General features: G+C 55.8%; 2 protein-coding genes across 3 annotated transcripts; one reads left to right on the top strand and one right to left on the bottom strand.

The window, feature by feature from the left end:
• On the top strand, window positions 1-7963 carry DDX39A (DExD-box helicase 39A). The gene is made up of 11 exons (XM_057709989.1): window positions 1-120; window positions 3776-3987; window positions 4104-4231; window positions 5192-5284; window positions 5626-5809; window positions 6390-6508; window positions 6841-6972; window positions 7061-7170; window positions 7281-7425; window positions 7563-7710; window positions 7812-7963. Exons 2-11 carry the CDS (start codon window positions 3780-3782, stop codon window positions 7826-7828), a joined length of 1284 nt encoding a protein of 427 aa, XP_057565972.1. The 5' UTR covers window positions 1-120; window positions 3776-3779; the 3' UTR covers window positions 7829-7963.
• A 57-nt stretch (window positions 7964-8020) lies between these two features.
• ADGRE5 (adhesion G protein-coupled receptor E5) lies at window positions 8021-23316 on the bottom strand. 2 transcript variants are annotated; one of them, XM_057709904.1, is made up of 20 exons: window positions 23218-23316; window positions 19700-19750; window positions 19362-19481; window positions 18655-18810; window positions 15439-15567; window positions 14705-14851; window positions 14074-14220; window positions 13948-13991; window positions 13740-13817; window positions 12519-12696; window positions 12328-12435; window positions 11886-12106; window positions 11126-11314; window positions 10103-10294; window positions 9630-9859; window positions 9445-9511; window positions 9214-9305; window positions 8962-9130; window positions 8771-8875; window positions 8021-8683 (listed from the first exon to the last, which is right to left on the bottom strand). In XM_057709904.1, exons 1-20 carry the CDS (start codon window positions 23255-23257, stop codon window positions 8654-8656), a joined length of 2493 nt encoding a protein of 830 aa, XP_057565887.1. In that variant the 5' UTR covers window positions 23258-23316; the 3' UTR covers window positions 8021-8653. The 2 variants fall into 2 exon arrangements, with proteins under 2 accessions (XP_057565887.1, XP_057565888.1); XM_057709905.1 differs by lacking the exons at window positions 14705-14851; window positions 15439-15567 and having other exon boundaries at window positions 8022-8683.
• Between the last annotated feature and the right edge of the window lie 791 nt (window positions 23317-24107).

Raw genomic sequence — 24107 nt, 5'->3', positions numbered from 1 at the left:
GAGCGGAGCCGCAGTCTGACGCAGGAGGCAGGAAGCGCAATTGTTCGTGTCGGGGCGCGAGACCGGTAACCGGAGTCGGGTGGCGCTCCTCGCAGCACGCGGAGGCAAACGAGGAATCAGGTAAGCGGCGGCCCCAGGCGGGGGGGCGCGGTGCGGAGACTTTGGACCTGCGGGCGAGCGGATGATGGGAGACGCCAGGGCTTGAGGGAAGGAGGAAGACTGGGCGCGAGACGAGGGGAGGCGGGGTGGTTGGGGTGTCCGGCGCGCGTGTTGGCGGCCGTTGGGCGTTGGGCCGCATGCGCAAGGGGCGGGCCGGCCGTGGGCGCGCGGGGTGCCGGCCCGCTTCCGGGAGGGGCTGTCATGGCCGCCCACGGGCTGAACCGGACTCTGGGGGAGAGTCGGCCTGTTCCAGGAGGCCCGAGGCGACTTGGGGAGGGGGTCGGGGGGCGACGCCGAGGTCTGGGGCGGCGGTGGGAGAAGCCGGAGCTTGTACACGTGACGGTCTTCTCCGAGTTCGAGCGACTCCCCCTTCCCCTACTCTGGCTTTGCGTTTAGGGAGCGGATTTGTAGTTCCAGGGATTGAGGGCGAAAAAGATGTTCCCGTAAGGAACAAACTCTTAGGTGCAAATTCTCTTTGGGGGCACTTCAGGGTGAAAGGGTGCGCGTGCTAGTCTGAGTTGTTACTTATCCTGGTGTCAGCTTTCAAGTTCATCAGCTCCTGGGGCCTCAGCTGTCTCGGCCACCCTCTCTGGGTGGAACAAACACCGCCAAATCCTTTCCTGATCTAATTTGTTGTGAGCTTTAGATCTTGTGTAACCACTTCCTAGAAAATTTTGTATCTCAGGCTTAGTCTGTCCCTAAATATGTTTCCCCGTCAAAACAAAAAAACTTTGAACTCCTAATTTTCTTTTCTCTTAAATACACCATCTCCTCCCAGGTTTGAAGCCCAGAGTAGCTGACTCTGGCTCTTTTCTGTCCAAGGTTCTCCCAGGGGGTGGTCCTACCCTGTAGGGTGTTCCACCCTCTTTTTCCATACTTAAAAATGCCCCCACCGTGGTTAATTCTCTTAATCTTGTGTCTGGTTTTCCCTGTTGCTGGCCTCTTACCCCACTCCATTTTTTCTGGAGTAACTTACTCTTGAGCAGATCCTGATTGACTCATAACCCAAAAACCTAATGAGCGATTCCTTATTGCTTAGTAAGTTAAGTATGAATGCTTGAGGCTTGACCACCTCTTCCAGCTTTGTCTTCCGCCTCTACTTTAAGCAGCCAGTCCTTTCCATTCCCTGAAAGGGTCTGGTAGTTTCTGGACTGGCCTTTGCTGGCTCCTGTTTTTCTCTCTGATACCTGGGGACTGACTTCTTCCTGTCTTTGCCAGTATCAGATTGCCTCTTTCAAGAATCAGATAAGGATACATGCTTAACTTTAATCCCTAAACTCCGCTTTGAGGCCCTGATTCTAATTGCATTTATTCAGCCATTGCTGTTGAGTGCTTACCCAATGTATGCCAAGCCCTGTTCTAGGTGCTGGGCTGGCATGACTGGAGGGGGTGCTTTTTTAGTTAGGTCAATGGGAAATGCCTTTTTTGAGCAACAGAGGTCTGAAAGAAGTGGGAACAGCAAGTGCAAAGGTGCTGAGGCATGTTTGAGGCACAGCAGCAAGGCCAGTGAGTGAGAGTGATGGGAGAGATAAGGTCAGAGTATAGAGGCAGGTTGTGTGGGGCTTGATAGGCCCTGGCGAAGACTGTTTTATTCTGAACACAGCATGAACCTGTGGAGGGTTTTGAGCAGAGGAGTGACATTCTGTGTCTCAGCTTTTATAAGCTACCTCCAGCTGCTGAGGGGCATGGAGCGGGGAGTGGGGGATGGAAAGCAGGGAGCCCAGTAAAGAGGCTATTGGCATAATCCAGGCAAAAAATGATGGTGCCCAAATGCCCATCAGCTGACAATGGATAAAACCAGCTGTAGTAGTCCAGCACAAAGGAATACTATTCAGCCGTGAAAAGGAAAGGTGTGCTGATGCACAGGTGCAACATAGACAAACCTTGAAGACGTGAGTGATAGAAGTCAAATTGTCACATGTTGTATAATTCTATTATATGAGATGTCCAAAATAGGCAAATTCATAAAAAGAAAGTAGATCAGTGGTTGCCAGAGGGAGTTGGGGGCATAGGATGGTAGCGAAAGGATACAGTCTTTTTGACGTGAGGAAATGTGTGCTAAAGCTGGTTGTGGCAATAATTCCACGTGTGTATGAATGTGCAAGAAACCATTGAATTGTAGCTTTTAAATGGTGCATGTGAATATCTCCATAAAGCTGTTCTAATCTAAAAAGACAGAAACGTAATGGCAGCCTGAGACTGGTGAGGTAACAGGGGTTAGAAGTGGTCTGATTGACCTGGTGGAATTTGTGGGCTGATAGAACAGGAAAAGAGAGAGAAAGAAACAGAACAGTTTAGACAATGGAATTGCCTTTTCTGAGATGGCAGAAACAGGCCTCAATTTCCAAGAGGAGTGCTGAAAGAGGCAGCTAGGTAACTGAGTCTGGAGTTGAGGGAAGAGGTTGTAGAGACACAGTTTGGGAGGCTACACAGAGGTGGCTAAAGCCCTGGGGCTGATGGTAACAGAGAATGAGTGGCAGAAGGGCCAGAAATTGGGACCCTCAATATTCAACTCAAAAAGAAGAGGGACTGCTTTACCACTTCCACCCCCTAGACTGGAGGCTGGGGTGCAGCAGGGAGGACAAAAGACAGGATTCTCATGTTTGGGTCCCTTGTAGCCTGCACTCAGTAGGTGCTCTCTATGTAGTGGATTAAACAAAGCAAGGAGGTGAGTGTGCTTTGTATTTAATTCCATTTACCCTATCAGCTGTATTCTTATTGGTTCCAAGCCCAATAGGCGGTCTTTTCATGAGAGCACTTAATTATTCCCCTGTGCAGACCACAAGTAGCAGGAGCAGCTGGGTCTGGGAAGACACTGCTTTCTCACAAATCCTGTCTCTCCAGCATCCTGGCAGCCACATCTTCAGGTTTTGGGGGGGGCGGGTGGGGAGGGTGTCCCACCCCGTGTAAGCTGGGTGGGGTCCTTACGGAGTGAAGGGGAGGGGACTCCTTGAAGCTAGGTGGTCCGAGGCCATTCATTAGAGCTGAGACCTTGATGCTGAGAAGGAGGCATTTGTTTAGACACCTAGAAGCAGTGCAGCAGTGCGTTCCCAGGGTGAAAGTGGGCAGCCCGAGCTGGGGTAGGAGCTTGATGAGTATCAGCAGCCAGATAAGGCTGGGGGTGGTTTGAAAGGGGTGGTGTGGAATGAGGTGGGCAGGGGCCGCTGAGGAAGGGTGCGAGCAGAGAGGAATTGGGGTTTCACTTAGAGCAGTGGGAAGCCCTTGGAGGTGGAGGATGTGGGTGCACATGTGGGCATGGTTGGTAGGGCACAGGGAGCGGTGAGGTGCTTGGCCGATTGTGGTCGAAATGTGGCCACAACAGGTGGAAGCTGGGAGGCGCTGCACAGATGGAGTGGTGGGACCTGCTGTTGGAGTCAGTGTCGGGGGTTAGCTAAAGAGGGATTGGAGAATGATGTCCTCTCTTGGCTTCGGTGGCTGGGTGGCTTTTTCTGCTAGCTCACAAGCCCTGACCCCAGCACCTTGCCCTTCTTGGACCTGTGTCAACAACCTGCAGCCTCTGTGCAGCCGTCTTGCTCTTCTCCCTTGCTGAGTGGGTCTGCATACGTCAGTCACCTTGGTTGCTTCCCTCAGCCCTTCATCCCTCCTCTGTTCTCAGCACCATGGCGGAACAGGATGTGGAAAATGAGCTTCTGGATTACGAGGAAGATGAAGAGCCGCAGGCCCCTCCAGAGAACGCTCCAGCTCCCCCTAAGAAAGATGTCAAGGGTTCCTACGTTTCCATCCACAGCTCTGGCTTCCGGGACTTTCTGCTGAAGCCAGAGCTCCTGAGAGCCATAGTGGACTGTGGCTTCGAGCATCCATCCGAGGGTATGCCTCCCTGGTCCTCCCCTGACCGCCTCAGCGTGCTCCCCTCAGCCACGGTGAGGGGCCTGCACAGAGGGAACATCTGGTTTCTGATAGCCCGCGCGTTCTCTCCCCCTCAGTCCAGCACGAGTGTATCCCACAAGCCATCCTGGGCATGGACATCCTGTGCCAGGCCAAGTCAGGGATGGGCAAGACGGCAGTTTTTGTGTTGGCTACCCTGCAGCAGATTGAGCCCATCAACGGACAGGTGGGTGAGCACCCTCCCTCCTAGGCCCAAGCTACCCGAGGCAGCAGGAGTCACAGCTTCTCCTGTTAAATATCCCTGTTCCCGCATCCTCTTTGCGAACTTTTAAAATTAAGAACTGGGGCTTCCTAGGTGGTGCAGTGGTTAAGAATCTGCCTGCCAATGCAGGGGACATAGGTTTGATCCTTGCTCCAGGAAGATCTGGAGCAACTAAGTCCGTGTGCCACAAAAAATAAATAAATAAATAATAACTGTACTTAGTTGTAACAAAATCCCAAGAGAAAAAACTGAAAAGTGCCCACAATTTGACCATCCAACAAGATGGCGGTTTTTTCCATGTGTGCGTTTCTAGATTGTGCGCATTTATGAAGGTGGGATTACACTGAACACAGTTTTGTTCCTGCTGACAAGCCATAGGTGTCTTCTCACATCATGAACGTTGTAGCCCACTCTTTGGGGGATAATTGAGGCACATACTGGTGTTCTGTTCTTGACATGCTGGGCACACATCCTTGGGCTGTGTATGGGTACGTGAGCCCTTGTTACGGACCTTAGGGCAGATGGTCAAGGAGAGGAGGATTTCGTGGGAGGCCACGGTGTGGTCTTGGTACTTGGTGTTGTGGGCCAGGAGGCAGGGGCACCCTTCCCCTTGGTGGTCACAGGCCAGCCAGAGGGCAGACTCAGGAAGCTGTTAGCATGGAGCGTGTCACCAGCTAGGCTGGGTCTAACTCTTATCGAGGCCTCAGTGCAGGACCTGGCATAGGGAGACACACCTGAGTAGCTGTGAGAAGACACAGGGAGTGAGCAGCAGGTGACGGGCTGTGAGAAGATGGAGGTGTCTGGACTGGGCCTTCCACTGGCCCAAGGGGCGGGGGCCACCAAGGGATGTGCACCAGCGTGGGCTCTGGCCGGGGGAGGACTTAGGACACTGCCTTGAGTGCCTCTCCCCCACCTGCCCCACAGGTGACGGTCCTGGTTATGTGCCACACTCGAGAGCTGGCCTTCCAGATCAGCAAGGAGTATGAGCGCTTTTCCAAGTACATGCCCAGCGTCAAGGTGAGCCCCCTCCAGCTGGGTGCCCTGTGGTCCTCTGCAGCCTTGCCGGCCTCAGCTCTGGCCCAGCCGGTGTTAACCAAGCTTGGCTGCAGTGGCTGCCTTTGAGGTTTGTGGTGGTTTATGCTCCTTAAAAGCCTGATGAATTATGCATGGCCCCCAGAGGCCTCTGCCGGTCCCAGCCCTGGGGCTGCTCTTCAGTGGAGCTGGGGCCAGGCTCTCAGGCACCAGGTCTGGGGTGTTCGGGGACTGCTGGCGGGCCGTTAGCTGAGTGGCCGTAGGCACAGAGTGGGGTGTGAGCTTTCGGCCGCCAGATAGTTGAAAGCAACTTTCCGCCTGCCTAGGTGTCTGTGTTCTTTGGGGGCCTCTCCATCAAGAAGGATGAGGAGGTGTTGAAGAAGAACTGTCCCCATGTCGTGGTGGGGACGCCGGGCCGGATCCTGGCGCTTGTGCGGAACAGGAGCCTCAACCTGAGAAATGTGAAGCACTTCGTGTTGGATGAGTGTGACAAGATGCTGGAGCAGTTGGGTGAGTATCCTCACTGGGTCTGGGGGCTGTGGAGGTCCACGCAGCCACACCCTCCTCGCCCTCACAGCACCTCCAGACGTCAGAGCTAGGTGGCCCCTGACAGGGCAGGCCGGAGGTTTCCCCAAAGTGGGGTCCCGTGGGTGGCCAGCCCTCAGGTCTCCTGTAAACGATTTTAGGGAAAGTTCCTGTTGCGTTAGTTCTAGGCCCCCACCTGCCCTCAGTGAGCCCTGACAGGGCCGGTGGGAGATGGGGCTTGTGTCCTGGGAGGCGGCTGCAGCTCTCACCCCAGCGGCTGTCTCTGCCTCAGGCTCCCCTCCCTGAAGCGTGGCTCGAGGCGCGCTGGCACGGCTGCTCCGCTCTTGCAGCGTGTAAGTGGATTGCCGCTCCTCCCGCGCCTGTGCTCGCCCCGAGTCCGGGCCCCCAGGCACCTGGGACTCTCCCCTCCGGCCAGTCCTCGCTCACACCGCCCTCATCATGGTGCCAACGGCTCCCTGGCACAGGTTGGGAGGGGCTGGATCTGGGTGGGGGTCGTGGTCTGGCAGGCGCTCACGCCCACCTGTTTCTTGCCCTCCCCTCCCAGACATGCGGCGGGACGTGCAGGAGATCTTCCGCCTGACACCCCATGAGAAGCAGTGCATGATGTTCAGCGCCACCCTGAGCAAGGAGATCCGGCCCGTCTGCAGGAAGTTCATGCAGGACGTGAGTAGAGACCAGGACCTCAGAGCAGGACAGGCCAAGACCTTTGGCCTCCTAGGGTCCAGGCTCTTGCTGCTCCCCGACACCCACACTGCCCTCATGGTACAAGAATGCTGGGAGGCCAGTGGAGCCCTCTTCTTCTCTTGTCAAACTGGGAGCTGAGAGCTTGGTCTCCACCTGAGCCAGACCACACTTTAGATCCAGCTGTTGGGAGAGAAGTATTCACTGGGGTACGGCAGGCCCTCTGGAAGTATTGCAGCAAAGGAGTCGCTCTTGGAAGGTTCTGGGCAGGCAGGATGCCCAGAAGTAAGCCCTGACTGCCCCTTCCCGCACAGCCCATGGAGGTGTTTGTGGACGACGAGACCAAACTCACATTGCATGGGCTACAGCAGTACTACGTCAAACTTAAGGACAGTGAGAAGAACCGCAAGCTCTTTGACCTCCTGGATGTGTTGGAGTTTAACCAGGTGAGCCTTCTGCACTCCTGTGGCCTGTCCCAGGGCTCTGGGCCTTCGGGAGGGATTCTGGTCCTGACTGCCACTCCCTCCCCCGCAGGTGGTGATATTTGTGAAGTCGGTGCAGCGCTGCATGGCCTTGGCCCAGCTCCTCGTGGAGCAGAACTTCCCAGCCATTGCCATCCACAGAGGCATGGCCCAGGAGGAGCGGTGAGTGCATGCTGCCCTCAAAGCCCCAGGCAGGCCCCAGGCCCCTTGGAGGGGATCGCTGCTCAGGATCCCTGTGTCTGATGGCCACACCTTGTTCCTCCTGCACCCAGCCTGTCACGCTATCAGCAGTTCAAGGACTTCCAGCGGAGAATCCTGGTGGCCACAAATCTATTTGGCCGAGGGATGGACATTGAGCGTGTCAACATTGTCTTCAATTATGACATGCCCGAGGACTCAGACACCTACCTCCACCGTGTGAGTGGCCCCACAGAGGTGTCCCCTCCCTAATGCCCACTTCCCAGGGTTGGTGTTGGATGAGGACCTCTTCCTGCTTGTTCTCAGATCCCCAGCTAGTGTCTTGTGGCCTGAACTCTGCTCCTGTCTCCCCGCAGGTGGCCCGTGCAGGTCGCTTTGGTACCAAAGGCCTGGCCATCACTTTCGTGTCTGATGAAAATGATGCCAAAATCCTCAATGATGTCCAGGACCGGTTTGAAGTAAATGTGGCAGAGCTTCCAGAGGAAATCGACATCTCCACATACAGTAAGTGGCTCAGACAGGGCTGGGGGGCCGTGGCCGTGGGGCCTTCTCTTCCCCTGCCCCCGGGCCCTCCTCACTGCCCTCCCCTGTGTGTGTCTTAACAGTCGAGCAGAGCCGGTAACCACGTGTCCTGACGTCCCGGAGCCATCCGGCTTCCCACGTGTTGCTTCAAGTCCTCTTCCTAGGCGACAGTGGGCCTTTCTTTTTACTGTTTAAAAGCTGTAGATTTGTGTAAGAATAAATTTTTATTATGGAAGCCTGGCTCCCACCCTTTCTGTTTCTGTCAGCTCTCGGCATTTCGTGGACACCATGGGACTGGTCAGTGAGCCCCTAGTCAGGAAGAAATGTCTCTTTCTGCATCAACGTGATGTTTAATTTTAAGTGTCAACACTGAAAGGTTTATACAGATAAAAAATATTACACAACATCCACAGCCTTCACATCAGTGAGAACCCTCTGCTCTGGGGGTAGATGGGTCTCTGTACCATGAGCCTTTGGCAAGGGGCTGAGAAGGGCCTTGCCCTTCTCCCACCCCCGACTTCAGTCTTAGCTTAACCAGGAAGCTGAGTCCCAGCACCCTGGCCTCTTGTTCTGTAGCAAAGACAGATGAGGGGGAAGGACCAGGCCAGGCACAGGAGCCCTCAGTCTGTCTGGGCCTTATGTACCAGGACAAGGGGCTGCAGTCCTGGGCCAGCTTCTGCCCTTTCCCTGTGTCCTGGCCAGGGTGGAGCTGAGAGGCAGCCAGAAGCAGGCCCAGTAGGTCCGACTCTCCACCTTTGCTGGGTATTCTGGAGTTCGGTGCCACATGGCAGTTGTCACCCTCCTCTCCGTGGTGCATATGGGGACCAAGGCAGGAGGGATAGCAGTGGGAGAGGAGAGGAGGTCTTCAGCATGTGCAAAAGCTGCTGAGGCCACAGGAGCTGGTGGCCTGGCCAGAACCATGCCTTCACATGCCACACTCTGATGGCCTGAGGGCCTGGAGAGAAAGGAGCCCCATGAGAACTGAGCCCAGGTCCAGGTGCCTTCTGGCCTGCATCCCCACTGCCCCAGGCTCAGCACTTACCTGAGTCGGATTGTGGCTGGAGCCAGACCCAGAGGTGGATGTGGCAAACTCGGAGTACTTGTTCCCCGTGACCATCCGGGCCCACTTCCGGTACTCCTCCCTCACCTGTGGGGCACAGGGTGCCAGGTCAGGAGAGGAGAGGCCTTAGGACTAGGACCCCAGCCCCGCCCACAGCCCAGCCTGCAGCCCACCTTCTTGTTGAACAGGCAGTACAGCACAAAGAGGAAGAGGCCCTGCAGGCAGTTGAGGATCGTGAAGGTATAGGTCAGCACCTGGCTATCTTCATCAAAGAGGAACAGGCCGAAGACCCAGGTGCAGCCCAACATAACGAACTGGGCCATGGCAGTGATGGTCAGCACCCTGTGGGGAGGTGGGCAGTTGCAGCATGTGCCCCACCTCACACACCCACTCCTGCCAGCCCTCCTCCCTGCCCCTGCGCTCACCTGGCCTTCTTTAACTTCTTTATGTCTGGGTTGATTTCAGAAAACTTCTGAGTGAGTTTCCAGATAGTAATCACGAAGATGACAGCATTGCACTGGGCGGGGAGCACAGAATTCAGATTAGGGGGCGTCCTTGGAACTTGCAGGGAGAAAGCTGGTATAGTGGGCTCAGTGTGGAGTCACGTGCTCCAGGCTTTCACAGGGGTGGGGTGGGGTGGGGGGTGAGGCAATTACCAAAATGGTGAAGGTCACAGGTCCCAGGAAGCTCCAGTGGAAGCCGTTTTTAGTGTCCAGCCAGCAGCTGGAGAAGAGAGGGATCTGGTCAGCACCCAGTAGCCCAGAGTGGAGCCGGAGGGGAGCAGGGGCACTGTGCTGGGTGCAGCCCCCAAGCCCTGGCCCTCCCACCATCTCGCACTCACTTTCGGTGGCGGCGGCCATGGCCCTCGTTGTTGATGGCTGCCGAGACGCCCACGATGAACAGGGGCACGCCGTAGCCGATCAGGCACTGCCAGCGCTTTTTCAGGCCTTGGCCTTGGAACACGCGCACCACGAGGAAGTAGAGCTCCACACCCTCGAGGCTCATCCAGCAGAAGGCGGCCAGGAAGCAGTAGTGCAGCAGCCCGGCCACCAGGCGGCAGCGCAGCCCCACCTGTGGGGCGGGGCCGGGGCGGAGGGACAGAGGGGCGAGGTGACGTCAGCGGTGGGCAGGTCCGCGGCAGGCGGAGTCAGGGCGTGACCGTGAGGGCGTGAAAGCGGCGAATGGACGGGGCCACATGCTTCCCAGCTGCCGTCCACCCGACCCGGCTGGGAGTGGGCGGGGCTGTTCCACTCCAGGCCCTCGCAGGGCTATTCCTCAGGCGAGCATGGGGCGCTCCACGGGGCGGGGCCTCACCTGATCGCCTTCTTTCTCGATGCCCGCCAGGAAGATGGCGGAGCCCACGAAGAGGCAGATGCAGAGGTGCAGGTGCACCGTGGTGCGGGAGCCCTGGATGGGCCGCACCAACAGGAAGGTGAGAATGCACAGCAGCAGGCAGACCAGCGACAGCGCCAGTCCCACCTTGGTGATCAGGGCCAGCTTCCAGTCCTGGATGCAGGGCGGGGCAGGCAGGACTCGATCAGCACGCTGAGGCCTTCCCACCCTCCTTGTGGGCCCCACCACCCACACCCACACCTACACCCACCTGGGACCGGGCCTGCAGGACTCGGATCCGGTGGCTCACCTTCCCCCCACCTCCTCCGCCATCAACATCTGAGTAAATCTGCTGCATCTCATCCTAAATACCGCTACCCCCATACCCATGGGTGCAGCAGGGATCCCCAGTTCCTCCGGAAGGGCTTCCCCACTACACACCCAGCAGCTCTCCTGAGAAGGTCCCCCGTGAAGCCTCAGTGGCTGCAACCTTCTTTCCCAACACCGATGAGCCCACCTCTCTGACCCTGATCTCCATCTCATCTCTTGTCCCTCCTACACCTGGCCACACCTATTAGCTCATCAAAACCCACATTTTTGTCCTTCCTGGGCCTTGGGCCTTGACCACCAGTGTCCCCTACTCTGCCTGGCCCATTCCAGGTGTTCACATGGCCCAGCGTATCTATGGATCCCCCTGAGGCCACGTACAGAAAGTTTTGCTCCCTCAGGAGCTTTTAGCGATATTTAACCACTCGTTAGGTGTGGGCAGTCAGAGGGGCACTGGCTGGAGCAGGGCGCGCAGTGCCAGGCCACTCTGTTTAGTTGCTGGGTCATGTGGAGGTCTGGGGGTCCCAAGGAAGAGGCTGGGAAGTGTGGCCTAGGGCCATCTGGGCTGTGCAGCCATGCAGAACCAGGTGGGCCATGCCACCGAGAACCAGCTGCCTGTCTCGCCTAAACCAACCATGCCACCTGTGGGTTTTTGAAGATGGCCCCTGGGCTGCTCACCTCCACATCGTAGTGGGCCATGAGGATGGCAAAGCTGCTCAGGTGATTGCACTGGCAGGTGGTGCTGCTATTCGTGCTGCCCCGCTTCCAGCAACCTGAGGTGGCCCAGTACCCGCTCCCATTGCTGACACTCTTCCAGAAGGCACAGATCAGCTCCCGCCGTGGTGGTGATTCTTGCTCCGACAGATTCTGATGTGGGCAGGTAGGGGCGGTCATAGAGGTTAGCCTGGAACCCACTCTTGGGTACTGGGCTTGGGTTGAACCCAAAGAGAGCTGCTTTTCATTTGACAGTTGTCTACTGAGCACCTACTGTGTGTGTCAGGCCAGGCACATGGGAGTGAACAGGGCAGACACAAGTCCCTGTCCTGTGGCTGACATACTAGTGGGGGAGACAGACAGAAAGTAATAAACCTAATAAATAAATAAACCAGATAGTGTGTTAGAAAGTGCTGAGTGCAAACAAAAGAAAGAAAAGACAAAGGGGAAAGGTGGAGTGTGATTACAGATTGTAATTTAAAATAAGGAGGTCAGGGAAGGCCTAGAAGAGACGGTGACATTTGAACAAAGACTGAAGACAGGTAAAGGGCTGAATCATGTGGAGGAAAGGTGTCCCAGGCAGAGGGCACAGAGTGCAAAGGCCCTGAGGTATGTGTAAGGAAGGTGCAGAGTGGGTGGAGGTGGGGAAACAAAGGCGGCAGGAGCTGACCTTGGCCATGGGTGAGCAGTAGGGCTGATCCCCCCTCCCTGCCCAAGGACTCACAGGGTAGGAGAAGGCAAAGGTGACGCTGGAGTCGAGTTTATCTGTGTTTGTGTTGCTCAGAAAGACTGAGTTGACGGTTGAGACAAGCTTGAGCTGAACACCACGGACAGGACCTTTGAGTCTCCTTTTCAGCTCAGCTTTCTTCTTCGAGTCTAGGTTCAAAGTGGCGTTGGCCAGCAATCCCGTCATGTTGCTGGAGAGGATTCCCACCACGGTGCGACCTGGGGGACAGACACACTGGCTACCTTCTGCTCTGCTTCCTTCCGTGCCCCATCTTCCCTCCTAAGATGTCTAATTCAAGCTCGCCAGTCCACTGTGATGCCTGGAGTCCCTCCCCATGGGTCAGTTTCCAGTTGCTGCATATTCTGGACCTCACACCTAGCCATATCTCAGCTTCTCCATCCCTCTCCCTCAGGTGCCCGCTCTGGATCCCTGCCATTACCCGACTTCTTGGCTCCAGCTGCCACGGACCAGTCCAGCAGCATCCGTGCGTGGCTCTGGCCCACAGTGATGTTTCCTTTCCCCTGCTCCTGGACCACCAGGGACAGCTCTGAGGGGAGAGGGGGCAGTGCTCAGGGGCTCTGGGTGTATGAAGGGGGCCCGAGGCCGGGGCGGGGCAGGACAAGGTCTCACCTGTGTCCCCAGGGGAACGGTAGGTGAAGGAGTCTTTAGTCATGGCTTTGGCCAGGTTCCTCAGGATTTGTTCGAGGCCTGAGAGCAGGTGGGTGGCTATGCGATGCCTGGAAGTCAGGTCCAGGGCCTCCAAGTCACTTGGCGTTTTCAACAGGTCATCCACTGACGTGATGAGCTTCTGTGGGTGATGGGTGACAGCTGTTGGGTCATTGCACCACAGGGGATACCTGAAGGACCCTGATCTCACTTCCCCTCACCCTGGCCCCACAACTGGGGTACACACTGGAGTACCACCTGGGTTGCCTGGGGGACGGACACAGGGGAATCTTCAAGACACTGTAGTAGCCAGAAGACAAGTAAGGGGATTGAGTATATGCCTGTGTGCACATAAAGCAACAACAGTGCTTAACATTTATCAGGCATAGGCTTTATGTCAGGCCCTCTTCTAAGTCTGCACTGCCTAGGACAGTTGCCAAGAGCCACAGGTGGCACTTGAAATATGGCTCCACGTTGAAATGGTAGTAATTTGAATCTATTGGGTTCAATGCAACTTTCAGATTAATATCACTTGTTTACTTTTATGCTTTAAATGTATTCTTTACTTTTATATTTTAAAAATGTAGCTACTGGAAAATTTTAAATGACACAAGGGGCTCACATGTTTCTCTTCTCAAAAATTTATTAGTATTATTTTTTAGGGGCTCAATATTTCTACCAGGCTAAGCACCTATGCCAAAACTTACATATAGTGCTTATACTGTGTGCCAGGCAGTATTCTATGAGCCTTACTTCTATGAGTTCATTTAAACCTTTTCACCAACTGTATGAAGCAGGCACCATTTATGAAGTGAGACTGAGGCCCAGAGAGGGTGAGTCACTTGCCTGAGGTCACACAGCAGGAAGTGGCAGCGGGTGGGATGGGGTATATTTGAACCTCGAGGCCTGGCTCCAGAGGTGAAATTCTCAACTGCTCCATTCTATTGTCATTATATCCCTCTCAAACGTGTGTGTGTGTGTGTGTGTGTGTGTGTGTGTGTACGTTTTGGGATGTGTATGTATGTCTGTGTTTGTACAATGTATATATATGGTGTGTGTATATTGTGCATACAGACATATGCATTTCTCTGACCACAGGCCCCTGCTTGGGCATCTCCACTCACACTGAAGCATCCTCCAGCCACCCCACATTATCCTGGGGTTCCCCCCAGGGCTTGCCTTTACCCTCATGCTTTCCTGGGTGAAGTTTGGGTTGAAGTTTTTGCTCATTTTCTTGACTTCTTCGAAGAAGACAGAGAGACTCTGGAGAGAGGGGAGAAGGAGTGGGGTCAGAGAGTCTTATCCTGGATGGGGGAGCTTGGGAAAAATGGGTGGACAGGATGAGCTGGGTGGAGGGATTTCCTGCCTCCTGGTCCCTGCTGGAGCCACTCACCTGGCTCTTGATTCCAGGGGGTGTGGTCCAGGTGGGGAAGATCTCTGTAGGGGACAGGACAGAGATTCATTAGGTGTGAGAGTGTCTGTGTTTGTTGTGGGCGGGGTCTGGGGTCAGGACAGGTACCTTTGCAGATGGTGGTGTTTTGTTTATTCTGGAATCCGGGTTTGGGCACCCAGCCTTGGCGGCAGTCACACGTGTATGAACCCCTAGTGTTGGCGCACAAGGTGGAGCTGTGACACTGATGCTGCCCGGAGCTGCACTCGTCCACATCTGGGGACACGAAGAGGGGGGTCAGCCTCTTTCCCAGCCCTGATGAGGGCCCTCTCCTCTCTGTGCCCCGCCCCCTTTTCCCATACTAGTGCCTCCCACCCCCCCCACCCCCCGGAGGTCGTGCTACCTGGTGACCACACATCCCTGAGTGGTGGACTCTGAGGTTATTTACGGGAAGTGTGCAGAGTTGTGACACACAGCAGGTGAGCCCCGTGCAGATATGCAGGTTGTGAAAATACTGAAGTATCTTCATCTCAGTTAATAATTAGCTACTGCCTGGAGTCCCTGGGAGCTTTCCTCTCAGCGCCCCAGCTCCTTCCCCAGGACCCCCAGGTGTTTTCACATTTAGCCTCAAAAGAATTAATGCCAAGCACAGCAGGGCTCCCCCAGCATTCTTTCTCCTTGGTTTGTGTGGGTGCCACTGTATATGTGATCAGATGTTTTGGGTGTGGGTCTCCAAAAGCATAGCATCTGAGCTCTGAACCTTCACAGACGGTGTTGTTTGGGCCATTGGGGGACCCAGGAATCGGCTTCCAGCCAGGGCGGCAGCGGCACTGATAGGTGCCCACGAGGTTGAAGCAGTGGGTGGAGTTGTGGCATGGGTTTCTCCCAGAGGTACATTCATTCACATCTGAGGACAAAACCAGAGGTTCAGGCCCCCCTACTTCCACCTCTCACGGTACACGCTTATCACTGCCCAGCACCAAGAACCTCACCGTGATTGCACATTCCATCACCTGGTGACCTTCAACTTCACTCTCAAAGCACCTTATGGTAGCCTCCCTGCAAGATGGGCATGGCATGGTCCCCATTTTATAGGCGGTAAACCCAGGAGGGAAACTGAGTCATGGGGGCTGGATTTCCAGACCAAGGATACTTGCCTGCTCCCTCCTGGGCCCTGGACTGAGAGTCCCCTTCTGGGAACAGGAAGTGACAGCTTCCTCTGCTCAAATGTGACAGATGAGGAAGGGGCAAGGTCTGGGGGATATTCAAGGGGGCAGGGACCTCCACAAGGGAACTCCAGGTCCAGAAGTCTCTGCTGCCTCCCTGGCCCGTGGCAGGACCTTTCCGGGAGGCAAATCCTTGGGCAGGGCCCCAGCAGGAACTTGGCGTTGCAGGAACCTGAGGCTTTTCTCCCTCCTCCTCGGGCTCCAGGAAGCACCTGGGCTCCTTCCCCAGCTCCAGGCCAGCCTCACACTGTCTTCCTGGGGCCTCTACCTGTGCACAGCTTTGGGTCCTCCAGGTTGAGCTCCAAGCCAGGTGGGCACTGGCAGGTGTAGCTGCCCTGGGTGTTGATGCAGATGTGGCCTTTACAGGTTTTGGGTTTCTGCTGACATTCGTCCACATCTGCAAGAGGAAGGAGAGGGTGATGGACGCCTGCAGCTGTGGACAGCCTTCCGGGCTGGGGATCAGCCACCTTTCCTGGCATAGGAGCATCCAGAAGGGCCTGCTCTCTCTTCTCCGGTGAGTGGGTGCCTTTTCTAATTCACGTGGAGGCATCCTAAGGGTGAGCACGGTGGCCCAGATGTTCTGTTGTCCAGATGTGTCCAGAAGTGACCCAAGTCCTCCCTGTCCGCCTGCTGCGGCTCTCTCTGCGGCTCTGGGAAACTCCCAGCCGGTGTGGGGGCATCACAGCTGCCTGTGGCCCAGCCTGAGGATTTGGACAAAGGCCTGACTGTGCCTTCCTGGGAACTGAGTGCAGGACCCGTCTTGGCTCCCAGTGATGGACTTTGTCCTGACTCCCCCAGGGCGCGTGCTGCCAGCTGAGTTCTTCTTGGATCCTGGCAGGACAGCTAACTCTGAGACTCCAGCTCCATGGAGGTGGCCCAAAATCCACCCCTAGGCCACGCCCTCAAGGACGAGGCTTTGGGGAAGTAGCACAGAAAAGAGGATGATGCCAGAAAGGCCAGGGCCGCCTGGGCAGTGGGCACCAGACTGTGCTGGACAGTGGGACTGATGTCTGGCCAGGGACTGTGAAGATGCCTTTTTCCGATCCCCGTGAAGGCATCGCCTGGATTGGCAGGAAGTTGTGAGAATCCATATCTGAGCAAGGCCCGCGATGGGCGAGGGCTGGGTGACTGGAGCAGGGAGCTCGTGCTCATGGGTGAAGGGTGGCAGGTGTTCTGTCATCTTGGCCCTTGGCCTCCCACCAGGAACGTAGACCTGTGGACCCTTCTGAGTGGGGCTCAGCCTCCATCTTCCGTCCCCAAGTGGTCTGGGTCATCGTGGGATCTGAGTTGATCACTTCAGTAGAGGGTCGGGCCAGGGGCAGTAGTCCCCAGTGGTGACCTCTCTTGTCATCTGGACCAGATGGGAGGCTCTTCATTCACCTGATTCTTCCAGTGTGTTGGGGGATCGATTCACTCTGCCCACCCCTGACACAACATCCTCCCAGGTCCCAGTCATCAGAGCTGCTTCAGGTCCATAAACTGGAATTATTAGGGGAGGGTCAGGATGGAGCCTTGTGTGGGGAAATAGATGGAAGCTGAGTGGCTGAGAAGTGGGGTCAGGGTGCCAGGAGGCATATTCTCCAGGCAGATTGCTGGGTCACGGGCAGGGCCAGCTGGGGACAGTGTACCTGTCTTTGAATCTCCCTACTCCCGCATTTCTGGACAGGGTTCTAGGGTCCACCATGGCCCAGGGGGTCTGAGAGGGCTCCAGTCGGGGCAGGTCTCCTCCCAGCAGTCACTGACAGTGGCCAAGAGGGCCGATATGGTCCTGGAACACGGTGCTATGACCTCATTGAGTATCTTGAATGCCACCCCCTCTTTTGTTTTACACAAATAAGATGCTAGGTGACAGGGTGATGTTCCAAACATCCGGAAGTGACCCTCTGAGGTTCTGAGGCTTCGGGGTTCAGAGAGGGATGGGAGACTAGATAGGTACACAGGATGGCCCTCTGATGCCTGGAGAAAGTGGGACAAGGAACCCAGGGAGCAGCCTAGGTCTCCTGCCCATAGCAGACCCCAAGTCCAGGACATGGGTGGACATGTCCTTGGGTGCTGTGAGGTGGGGGTCAACAGACAGTCCTGCTGAGCCTGTCACAGAGCTCGGTCTGCAGGCGGCAAGCTTTGATCCCAACCAACAGGCTCATCTCTCTTGTCACCCACTTTGAGGTCCGTTGGGGTCCCTCTCCAACCTCACTCTTGTTCATCCATGTCTCTGCAGGGGCTCACAACAGTGGGTGGGTGGCACCCCCAGTCCGGGTGCACTGAGCGGGATCCATGACCACCATGTGCAGCTGTGCAGATTGCTCACTGCACAAGGGTGTCCAACCAAGGAGGCAAGTGGGGGAGGAAAACCAGCTCATTCTCCATTCCCCAAACACACAGTATTCACCTGGTGATGAGAAGCCTTTTTCCAATTCACATGAAGGCTCTGGCCAGGCCACATGTTTCTAGCACAACATCCAGCCACAGAGGCCCCTATGGACCAGCAGTGCCTCTACCCAGATGCAGGTCCCTTCTTCCCTCCCACCAGGGAGGCTCTGCTGCCCTCCCTCTAAAGGGTAGGAGCGAAGGGGCTGGGACCAAGGTTGCGGGCCCTTCTGTCTGCAGCCAAGTGGGTCCAAGGACCCTCCTCAAAGTCTTCTGGACCCTGAGCTCAGCCTCCTCCTCACCTCCCACCTTCGCTGTGCTCTCCTCCCCATCCTCAGTATTCGGGTCTAACACTCTCTCTGGAGGAGAGTCTCTCTAACCCAGTCTCTGGAGTCATGGCTCCAATCTGCCCACTACTGGCTCCATCTGCCCCTTTTCCTGCCTGCCAGCTCCTCCTGGAAAGGAGGCAAAGCCTGATAAATTGTGGAGACCAGGCTTCTACTGGGTCCCTGGTGAAGGGATGGACCAGGATAGCTGCTCTCTGAGCACCCACCCAAGGGTACGAACCTCAGGGATGCCCATCCTGGAGAGGGTGCATTAGATCATAATCATTGTAATTTAAAAACCCAACAGCCATCACTGTTTTGTGCTTTGTGACCTCATGTGCCTTCCCAGCAATTCTATGAGGTAAGCACCCGCTTTTTACAGATGGGTAAACTGAGGCACAGAGAGGTGAAGTAACTTGTCCATAATCACACAGTTAATAAAAGGCAAAGCTACTTTTGTTTTGATCTGTAAAAGATACAGACTCAAAAAAAAAGAAAAAAAGCACTCACAATACTGTTATCATGTCTCACTTGTTAACAGTGATTTCTGAATACGTATCCTGGCCAGTGTCACACACTCAGCAATCTGCCAAAGCCAGGATTTGAGTCCCCGACTCATGCCTGCCTCTCTGCGCAGGTGGGACACACACAGGTACACCTGTCCCAACCCAGACCTGGGTGCTACCCCTGTAACCAAAACCCTGACCTCTGGATGCTGCAGGAATGACTCAGCATGTGGGTGACTGCAAACCTCATGGATGGAGAGGTGGAAGACGCAGGGTCAGTCTTACCTCGACACGTGTTCTCACTCGCATTCCTGAACGTTGTTGCCCCAGAAATAAGCTCATATCCTTTGATGCACGTGCAGTGGTAGCCCCCTTCCGTGTTCTGGCAGTCTGCTAATCTTCCACAGGACACTTGCAAGGGTGGTCCACACTCATTGATGTCTGGAACACAACAGGGCAAAGGGTCACCTCCCAAAGGCATGAGTTTGGTCAGAAAAGAGATTCCCCATCCCCTACCTGACTCCCCAGCATTGGGCCCGATGCTTAATCAATGTCTTTTTTTAGAAAGAATTAGACTCTTAGGCAATACTGTTGAGGGTGGGCTGCGGCTGGAGCAAACCATCCCTGAAGCTTATGCAATCAGCTCTGCTCTTCTTGGCCCTCTGGCTAGCACCCCAGATTGGGACACGGTGGGAGGTGCTGAAGTGGGGCCGGGTGGAAACTCTACATCCCCCCTCCTCAGTCCTGAAAGGGCAAACTGAGGCACAGACTGCAGACTCCTGGAGACCCAGCTTCTCTCTCTCCAGGAAGCCATGTTTATTCATGTCTCATCTCCCCATCTTCATATCTTTTCCTTTTTCTCTTTTCTGTCCTTGATGACGGTCCTGAGGACAAAGGCTGAAGCCCCCAACCAACACCCATGTCCCCCCACAGGCACTGGACTGGACCCCACAATCTCCACATGTCCCTCCACCCCCCCCAAACCTCTGTACCATCACAACTCTCCAAGGGGTTAGTGAAGATCTCCCCAGATGAAGAATTGAATCCCGGAGCACAGCGGCAGGCAGTACCATTGACACAAGAGGAGTTTGCAGGGCACCACCGAGCACAGGCTGTGGGGACGGAGATCTTGGTCAGAACGTGAGGGCTGAGTCAGGGGCTGGGGAGGAGGGCAGGATCATCTCCAGAAGAGAGGGTGTTGGGGAAGTGTGACCCTGGCTTTCCTCCTGCAACGGGACTCTCTCCTGCTTGGGCTGAGGGGTGTGGGTGGGGGTCTAGGGCCCCTTCCCCAGGCTCTGGCTGTGGACCGAGTTGCTCCCAGCATACTCACGCTTGCTCTTCTGGGATCCAACTTCTGAGAGAGTCAGCAAGACAGTTAGCACTGGAACAGAGAGGAGGAGGGTCAGGGGGGTCGCCAGAGCAGGGGAGGGCAGGTGCAGTCCTAAGAGTGATGCAGCCGAGGAAAGGAGGCTGTTGGCCCTTCCCAGGCTTGGCTTCTGTCTGTTGCTCAAGGAGAGAGTCAGTAGGTGGCATCTCCCCGAGACTGCATACCCATGGCCAGAGGGTCTGCCACCTGTCACCTGGAGGCGGGTTTCAGAAACAGAGGGTTCAGACCCCCCAGGCACCAAGGGCGTCCTGGCTCCTATAGACCTGCGGGCTGTGTGGGTAGCAGTCCAGTAAACAGACTGGAGCCAGGCGGCCCCAGTTCAAATCCTGGACTGTAGTCAGGTTACCTCATCTCTCACAGCCTCAGCTTCCCCTTCTGTAGAATGGGGATGGTGACCAGACCCATTTCCTAGAGTAGTGTGAGAATTAAGCCTGAGAACATCACCTGGTCTGTCAAAGTGTCTACGGTCATCAACGTTTCTTTTCTTTTCTTTTTTTAAGTTGTATTGGATTATAGTTGATTTACAGTGCTCTGTTACTTTTAGGTGTACACCAAAGTGATTCAGTTATACATATATATATATATATTTATTCTTTTTTTTTTGGCTGCACCGCTCGGCACATGGGATCTTAGTTCCCCCATCAGGGATTGAAACCGTGCCCCCTGCAGTGGAAGCTCAGAGTCTTAAGCATTGGACCGCCAGGAAAGTCCCACATATATTCATTCTTTTTCAGATTCTTTTCTCATATAGGTTAACACAGATTATTGAGTAGAGTTCCCTGTGCAATGTTTCTTTATGTAAGAATGAGGGGGTTAGGGAAAAAAAAAGAATGAGGGGGTTGGGCCAGGCATTTTCTCAGATCCCCCCCCCCCAAATGTAAGATCCTCTGGCCCTCCCACCCTTCCTTGGGGACACAGGTGCATGCACACCCTACCCACAACATCTGTCAGCCCCAGTGGCTGTCTTGGGACCCAGTGGTGACATTTCACCCCAGGTTCCCTTGGGGGTGGTGCTGGAAGGGCTCCTGCCCTGCTGTACCTGCCGCTCAGGGGCACCCCCATCTCGGGGCCTCCTCAAGTCATCAGGGGCTTTAGAGATGGGAATCTCCTCACAGGTCACCAGAGAGAGACAGACAAGAAGGCAGAGATGGAGAGAAAATAGAGAAGAGAGAGAGGGAGAAAGACAGACAGAGACGAAGAGAGACAGATGGAGAGAGAGAAACAGAAGTTAAGACAGTGACGGAGAGAGATGGACAGAGAAACGGAGCTCAGGAAGAGACATACAGAAATGGCAGAGATGGGACATAGAGACACAGGGATATGGAGACTGGGAGAGAGAGAGACAAAGACAGTTAGAAGTGGGAGGGGGATGGAAACAGAAGGAAAGAGAGGGAGGGAGGAGGGCAACTCAGCAGCAGGTGGAGGCATAGGGAAGGCTCCGGGGGAGGCGTCCAGTCCCTGCCCACCTGGGAATGCCAGGGAGGCAGTGCAGACCCCAACAATCCAGGGAGACCCAAAAGGGGGCGGTGGGTGAAGGGATGGGGGGTGGGAGGAAGGGCAGGCGTGAGTCACTTCCTGGGCCAAGGGAAGGGATGACTCATAGCTCGTTGCCCCTGGAGGAAGCTCCAAGGGGAATTCTGGGGTCTATCATCATGAGCACGGCTTGCAGGGCTGTGAGGGGTGCAGACTGGAGGGTCCCCTGACCCTCGTCCAAACTTGATACCCCTCAGGCTGGCGCTGGGCAGAGAGTCCCTGCCAGAAGCGCCCCCAGCCAGGGTAAACTGAGGCCGGAGTGCCCTTCCCCTCCCTCATGTTCCGATTTCTCTCGTCCTCCCCTCTGGTCACAGGGCTTGGCTACTTTCCCGCTCGGCTGGGACTCAGTTCCTCTTTGCAGACACACCACAAAGTGACCTTCCCCCATAGGATGGGACCTGGGCTGATTCATCCCCAGCTCCCAAAGTCCCCAGTAGCAACTTTTATGCTCCCAGCTGCCCTGACTGTGTCCATTCTGCAGATGGACAGACCGAGGCTTGAAGCTCAGAAAAGGCTCAGGAAGAATCTGGTCAACAGAGGAGCTCGGAGAAGGTGGAACTGACAGGGTCAAGGTCCCCAGACCCTGCAGGGGGATGGGAGAGCTCTTCTGTGCCCCGTGCTCTCCGCCTGGGCTGAGCTGAGCTCTGCCCGTCCCACCCCACGGAGGCTCCTGGGCCAGGCCTTCTCCATCTGGGTCCTTGGAAGTCACCCAAACAGGAGCTGGGAGAGGAGCCGCTGGTCGTCTGCTCCCAGTCCCATCTGGTTTGCATTCCCCCTGCCAAGCCCTGAGCAGTTAGATTCCTGAGGTGGGAGGTGGGGCAGTCATCCTCTCCTTGCTCCTCTTGCTAAGGATCACCCAGTCGACCCACTAGAGCCGCCAGTGAAATTAATAATAATAATAATAATAATAATAATAATTACTCTTTACTTAATACTTAATTCCGTGAACCAGGAGTAGTTTGCATACGAACTCAGTCCTTAACACAACCCTGTAAAATGAAGATCTCTCTTGCCCCACTTTACAGATGTGAAAAGTGAGACTCAGGGGCTGTGAGATTTGGCTCTGGTGACACACGGTCCCCCACCAGCTGTGCCCCACACAGACTCCAGTTTCTTGCTTCCCAGTCTGAGGGCCACTGAGCTCACGCCTGCCATCCTGGGCCAGCACGGGGAACTCCGTCCCTGTGGCCCAGGGAAGCTCCGGTTGGTACCCCAAATGCCATTTCTTCATTCTCTTTGTTGCCTGGTTGCTCTGGCAACCAGCTGCCCTGATAACCGTTAGAGCCACCCTGGGTGGGGCGGGAAGGGAGGCCCTGGGGAAGTCACAGCAAAAGCCAAGTTCAAACCTGCCACCAGTAAAATCCTCTCCACCCACAGCTGAATCCCAACTGGGTCCGGGGGAGCAAGAATGAGGGTCTCTGGGACCGCCTCTGCCACTTAGACAGTGTGGGACAGGTTGCAGGTACCCCTGCAGTGGAGAGGTCCCGCCTCCCGGCCCCCAGCCCTCCAGCCCTCCCCCCCGCACTCCCCTATGCCCTGTGTTAAGAGCCACTGTCTGCTGAGGGGGGGTGGTCCCAGTACCCACTTTCTGCCCCTCTCCTTCCCCAAACCTGTTTCCCCACTTCGGGAGCAGCCCCCAGAGTGGCTCCAGTAGAGTGCCGCAGGGATTTCTCTGGGAGAGGGGGCAGGCTCTCAGAGCACCCTAGGGATCCTGCTGTGACGTGGGGGTGCCCGGGTGCTGTCAGCCCCTCTCCCCAGGTGCCCCCAGCGCCCTCCTGCCCATGGGGCTTCCTCCGAGGCTGGCCACAGAGCTGCCAACTGCACTTCGCATTTCTCTGCAGGGAAGATGGGGCCAGGGCCCCGCGTGGTGCTGCCAGGGGTTCTCTGTCGTGGCCTGCCCCCACCCCATGGGGCCCCCAGATTCTCACCATGAAAGAGGAGAAAGATAGCGCCGTAGCGGCCTCCCATGGTCCGAGCTGCCGGCAGGGGAAGCAGAAGATGAGGCAGGACTGCTGTCTGTCCCCAGGCTGGGCAGCTGTGCAGGCTTTCCCAAGGCCCGCCAGCCCTTTATAAAGAGGGGGCGGGCAGCCGCTAGCCCAGGGCCCTCCCCGGAACTGGTGGGGCAGCTGGAAGCCAACAGGAAAGTGCAGTGAAAACACAAACCCAGGGCGGTGCGAGAGCGCGTGTGCACGCACACACACACACACACACACACACACACACACACACAAGTCAAACACGGCATTGAGATACAACCTGCCCTTTGAGTGTCTGAACTCTCTGGCCCCTGTGTGCGTGGGTTGGCTGATCCCGGGGTGGCAGGGGGAGTCTCGCCTTGTCTAGCAGGAGGCATTTAGGCTGGGAAGGAGCCTAATAGCTTGGGGCACCCATGTTGGGGGACCACCCTGCCCTCGCTGCCTTGTCGTGCTGAGTCTCCAGTGCCAGCCTCTGAGCTAATAGGACCTCCCTCCTGTGTTTTCCAGATGAGGAAACAGGCACAGAGAGGCCAGAGTCCAAAGAAGAGCTGGCAGGGCACAAAGGGGCCCTTCATGGATGCCAGGCTGGCGCCAAGAAGAGAAACTGTGGGACCCCTGGGCCAACCATGCTCCTGCAGCTGGCCTTTCTGGGTCAGTGTTTCACCTCGTGGGAAACTCATATTTTGGGGCTTCCTGGGCACTGCATTAATCAACAGAGAATCACATGATAGGAGAGATTTCCTTTTCAAGTAAGTCACGTGACTGGCTTATCTCTGGAGACATCTGATCATTTTTTTAAAAAATACTATTATTTAGAAAGCACTTAATCTGAGCCAGGCCTG

Source organism: Hippopotamus amphibius, chromosome 15, assembly GCF_030028045.1.
Source record: "Hippopotamus amphibius kiboko isolate mHipAmp2 chromosome 15, mHipAmp2.hap2, whole genome shotgun sequence".
Lineage (NCBI taxonomy): Eukaryota > Metazoa > Chordata > Mammalia > Artiodactyla > Hippopotamidae > Hippopotamus > Hippopotamus amphibius.
The sequence above is the reverse complement of the archived record's forward strand: the minus strand, read 5'-3'. Positions and strand labels throughout refer to the sequence as shown.

Excerpts from the sequence above, each read along its gene's own strand:
- DDX39A (XM_057709989.1), top strand. The coding sequence starts at position 3,780 with ATGGCGGAACAGGATGTGGAAAATGAGCTTCTGGATTACGAGGAAGAT. Across the intron at positions 4,232-5,191 it reads TTGAGCCCATCAACGGACAG|GTGACGGTCCTGGTTATGTG; the intron begins GTGGGTGAGCAC and ends CCTGCCCCACAG. Across the intron at positions 7,171-7,280 it reads GGCATGGCCCAGGAGGAGCG|CCTGTCACGCTATCAGCAGT; the intron begins GTGAGTGCATGC and ends TCCTGCACCCAG.
- ADGRE5 (XM_057709904.1), bottom strand. The coding sequence starts at position 23,257 with ATGGGAGGCCGCTACGGCGCTATCTTTCTCCTCTTTCATG. Across the intron at positions 13,992-14,073 it reads AAACACCACCATCTGCAAAG|AGATCTTCCCCACCTGGACC; the intron begins GTACCTGTCCTG and ends TGTCCCCTACAG. Across the intron at positions 9,512-9,629 it reads CATGGCCGCCGCCACCGAAA|CTGCTGGCTGGACACTAAAA; the intron begins GTGAGTGCGAGA and ends TCTCTTCTCCAG.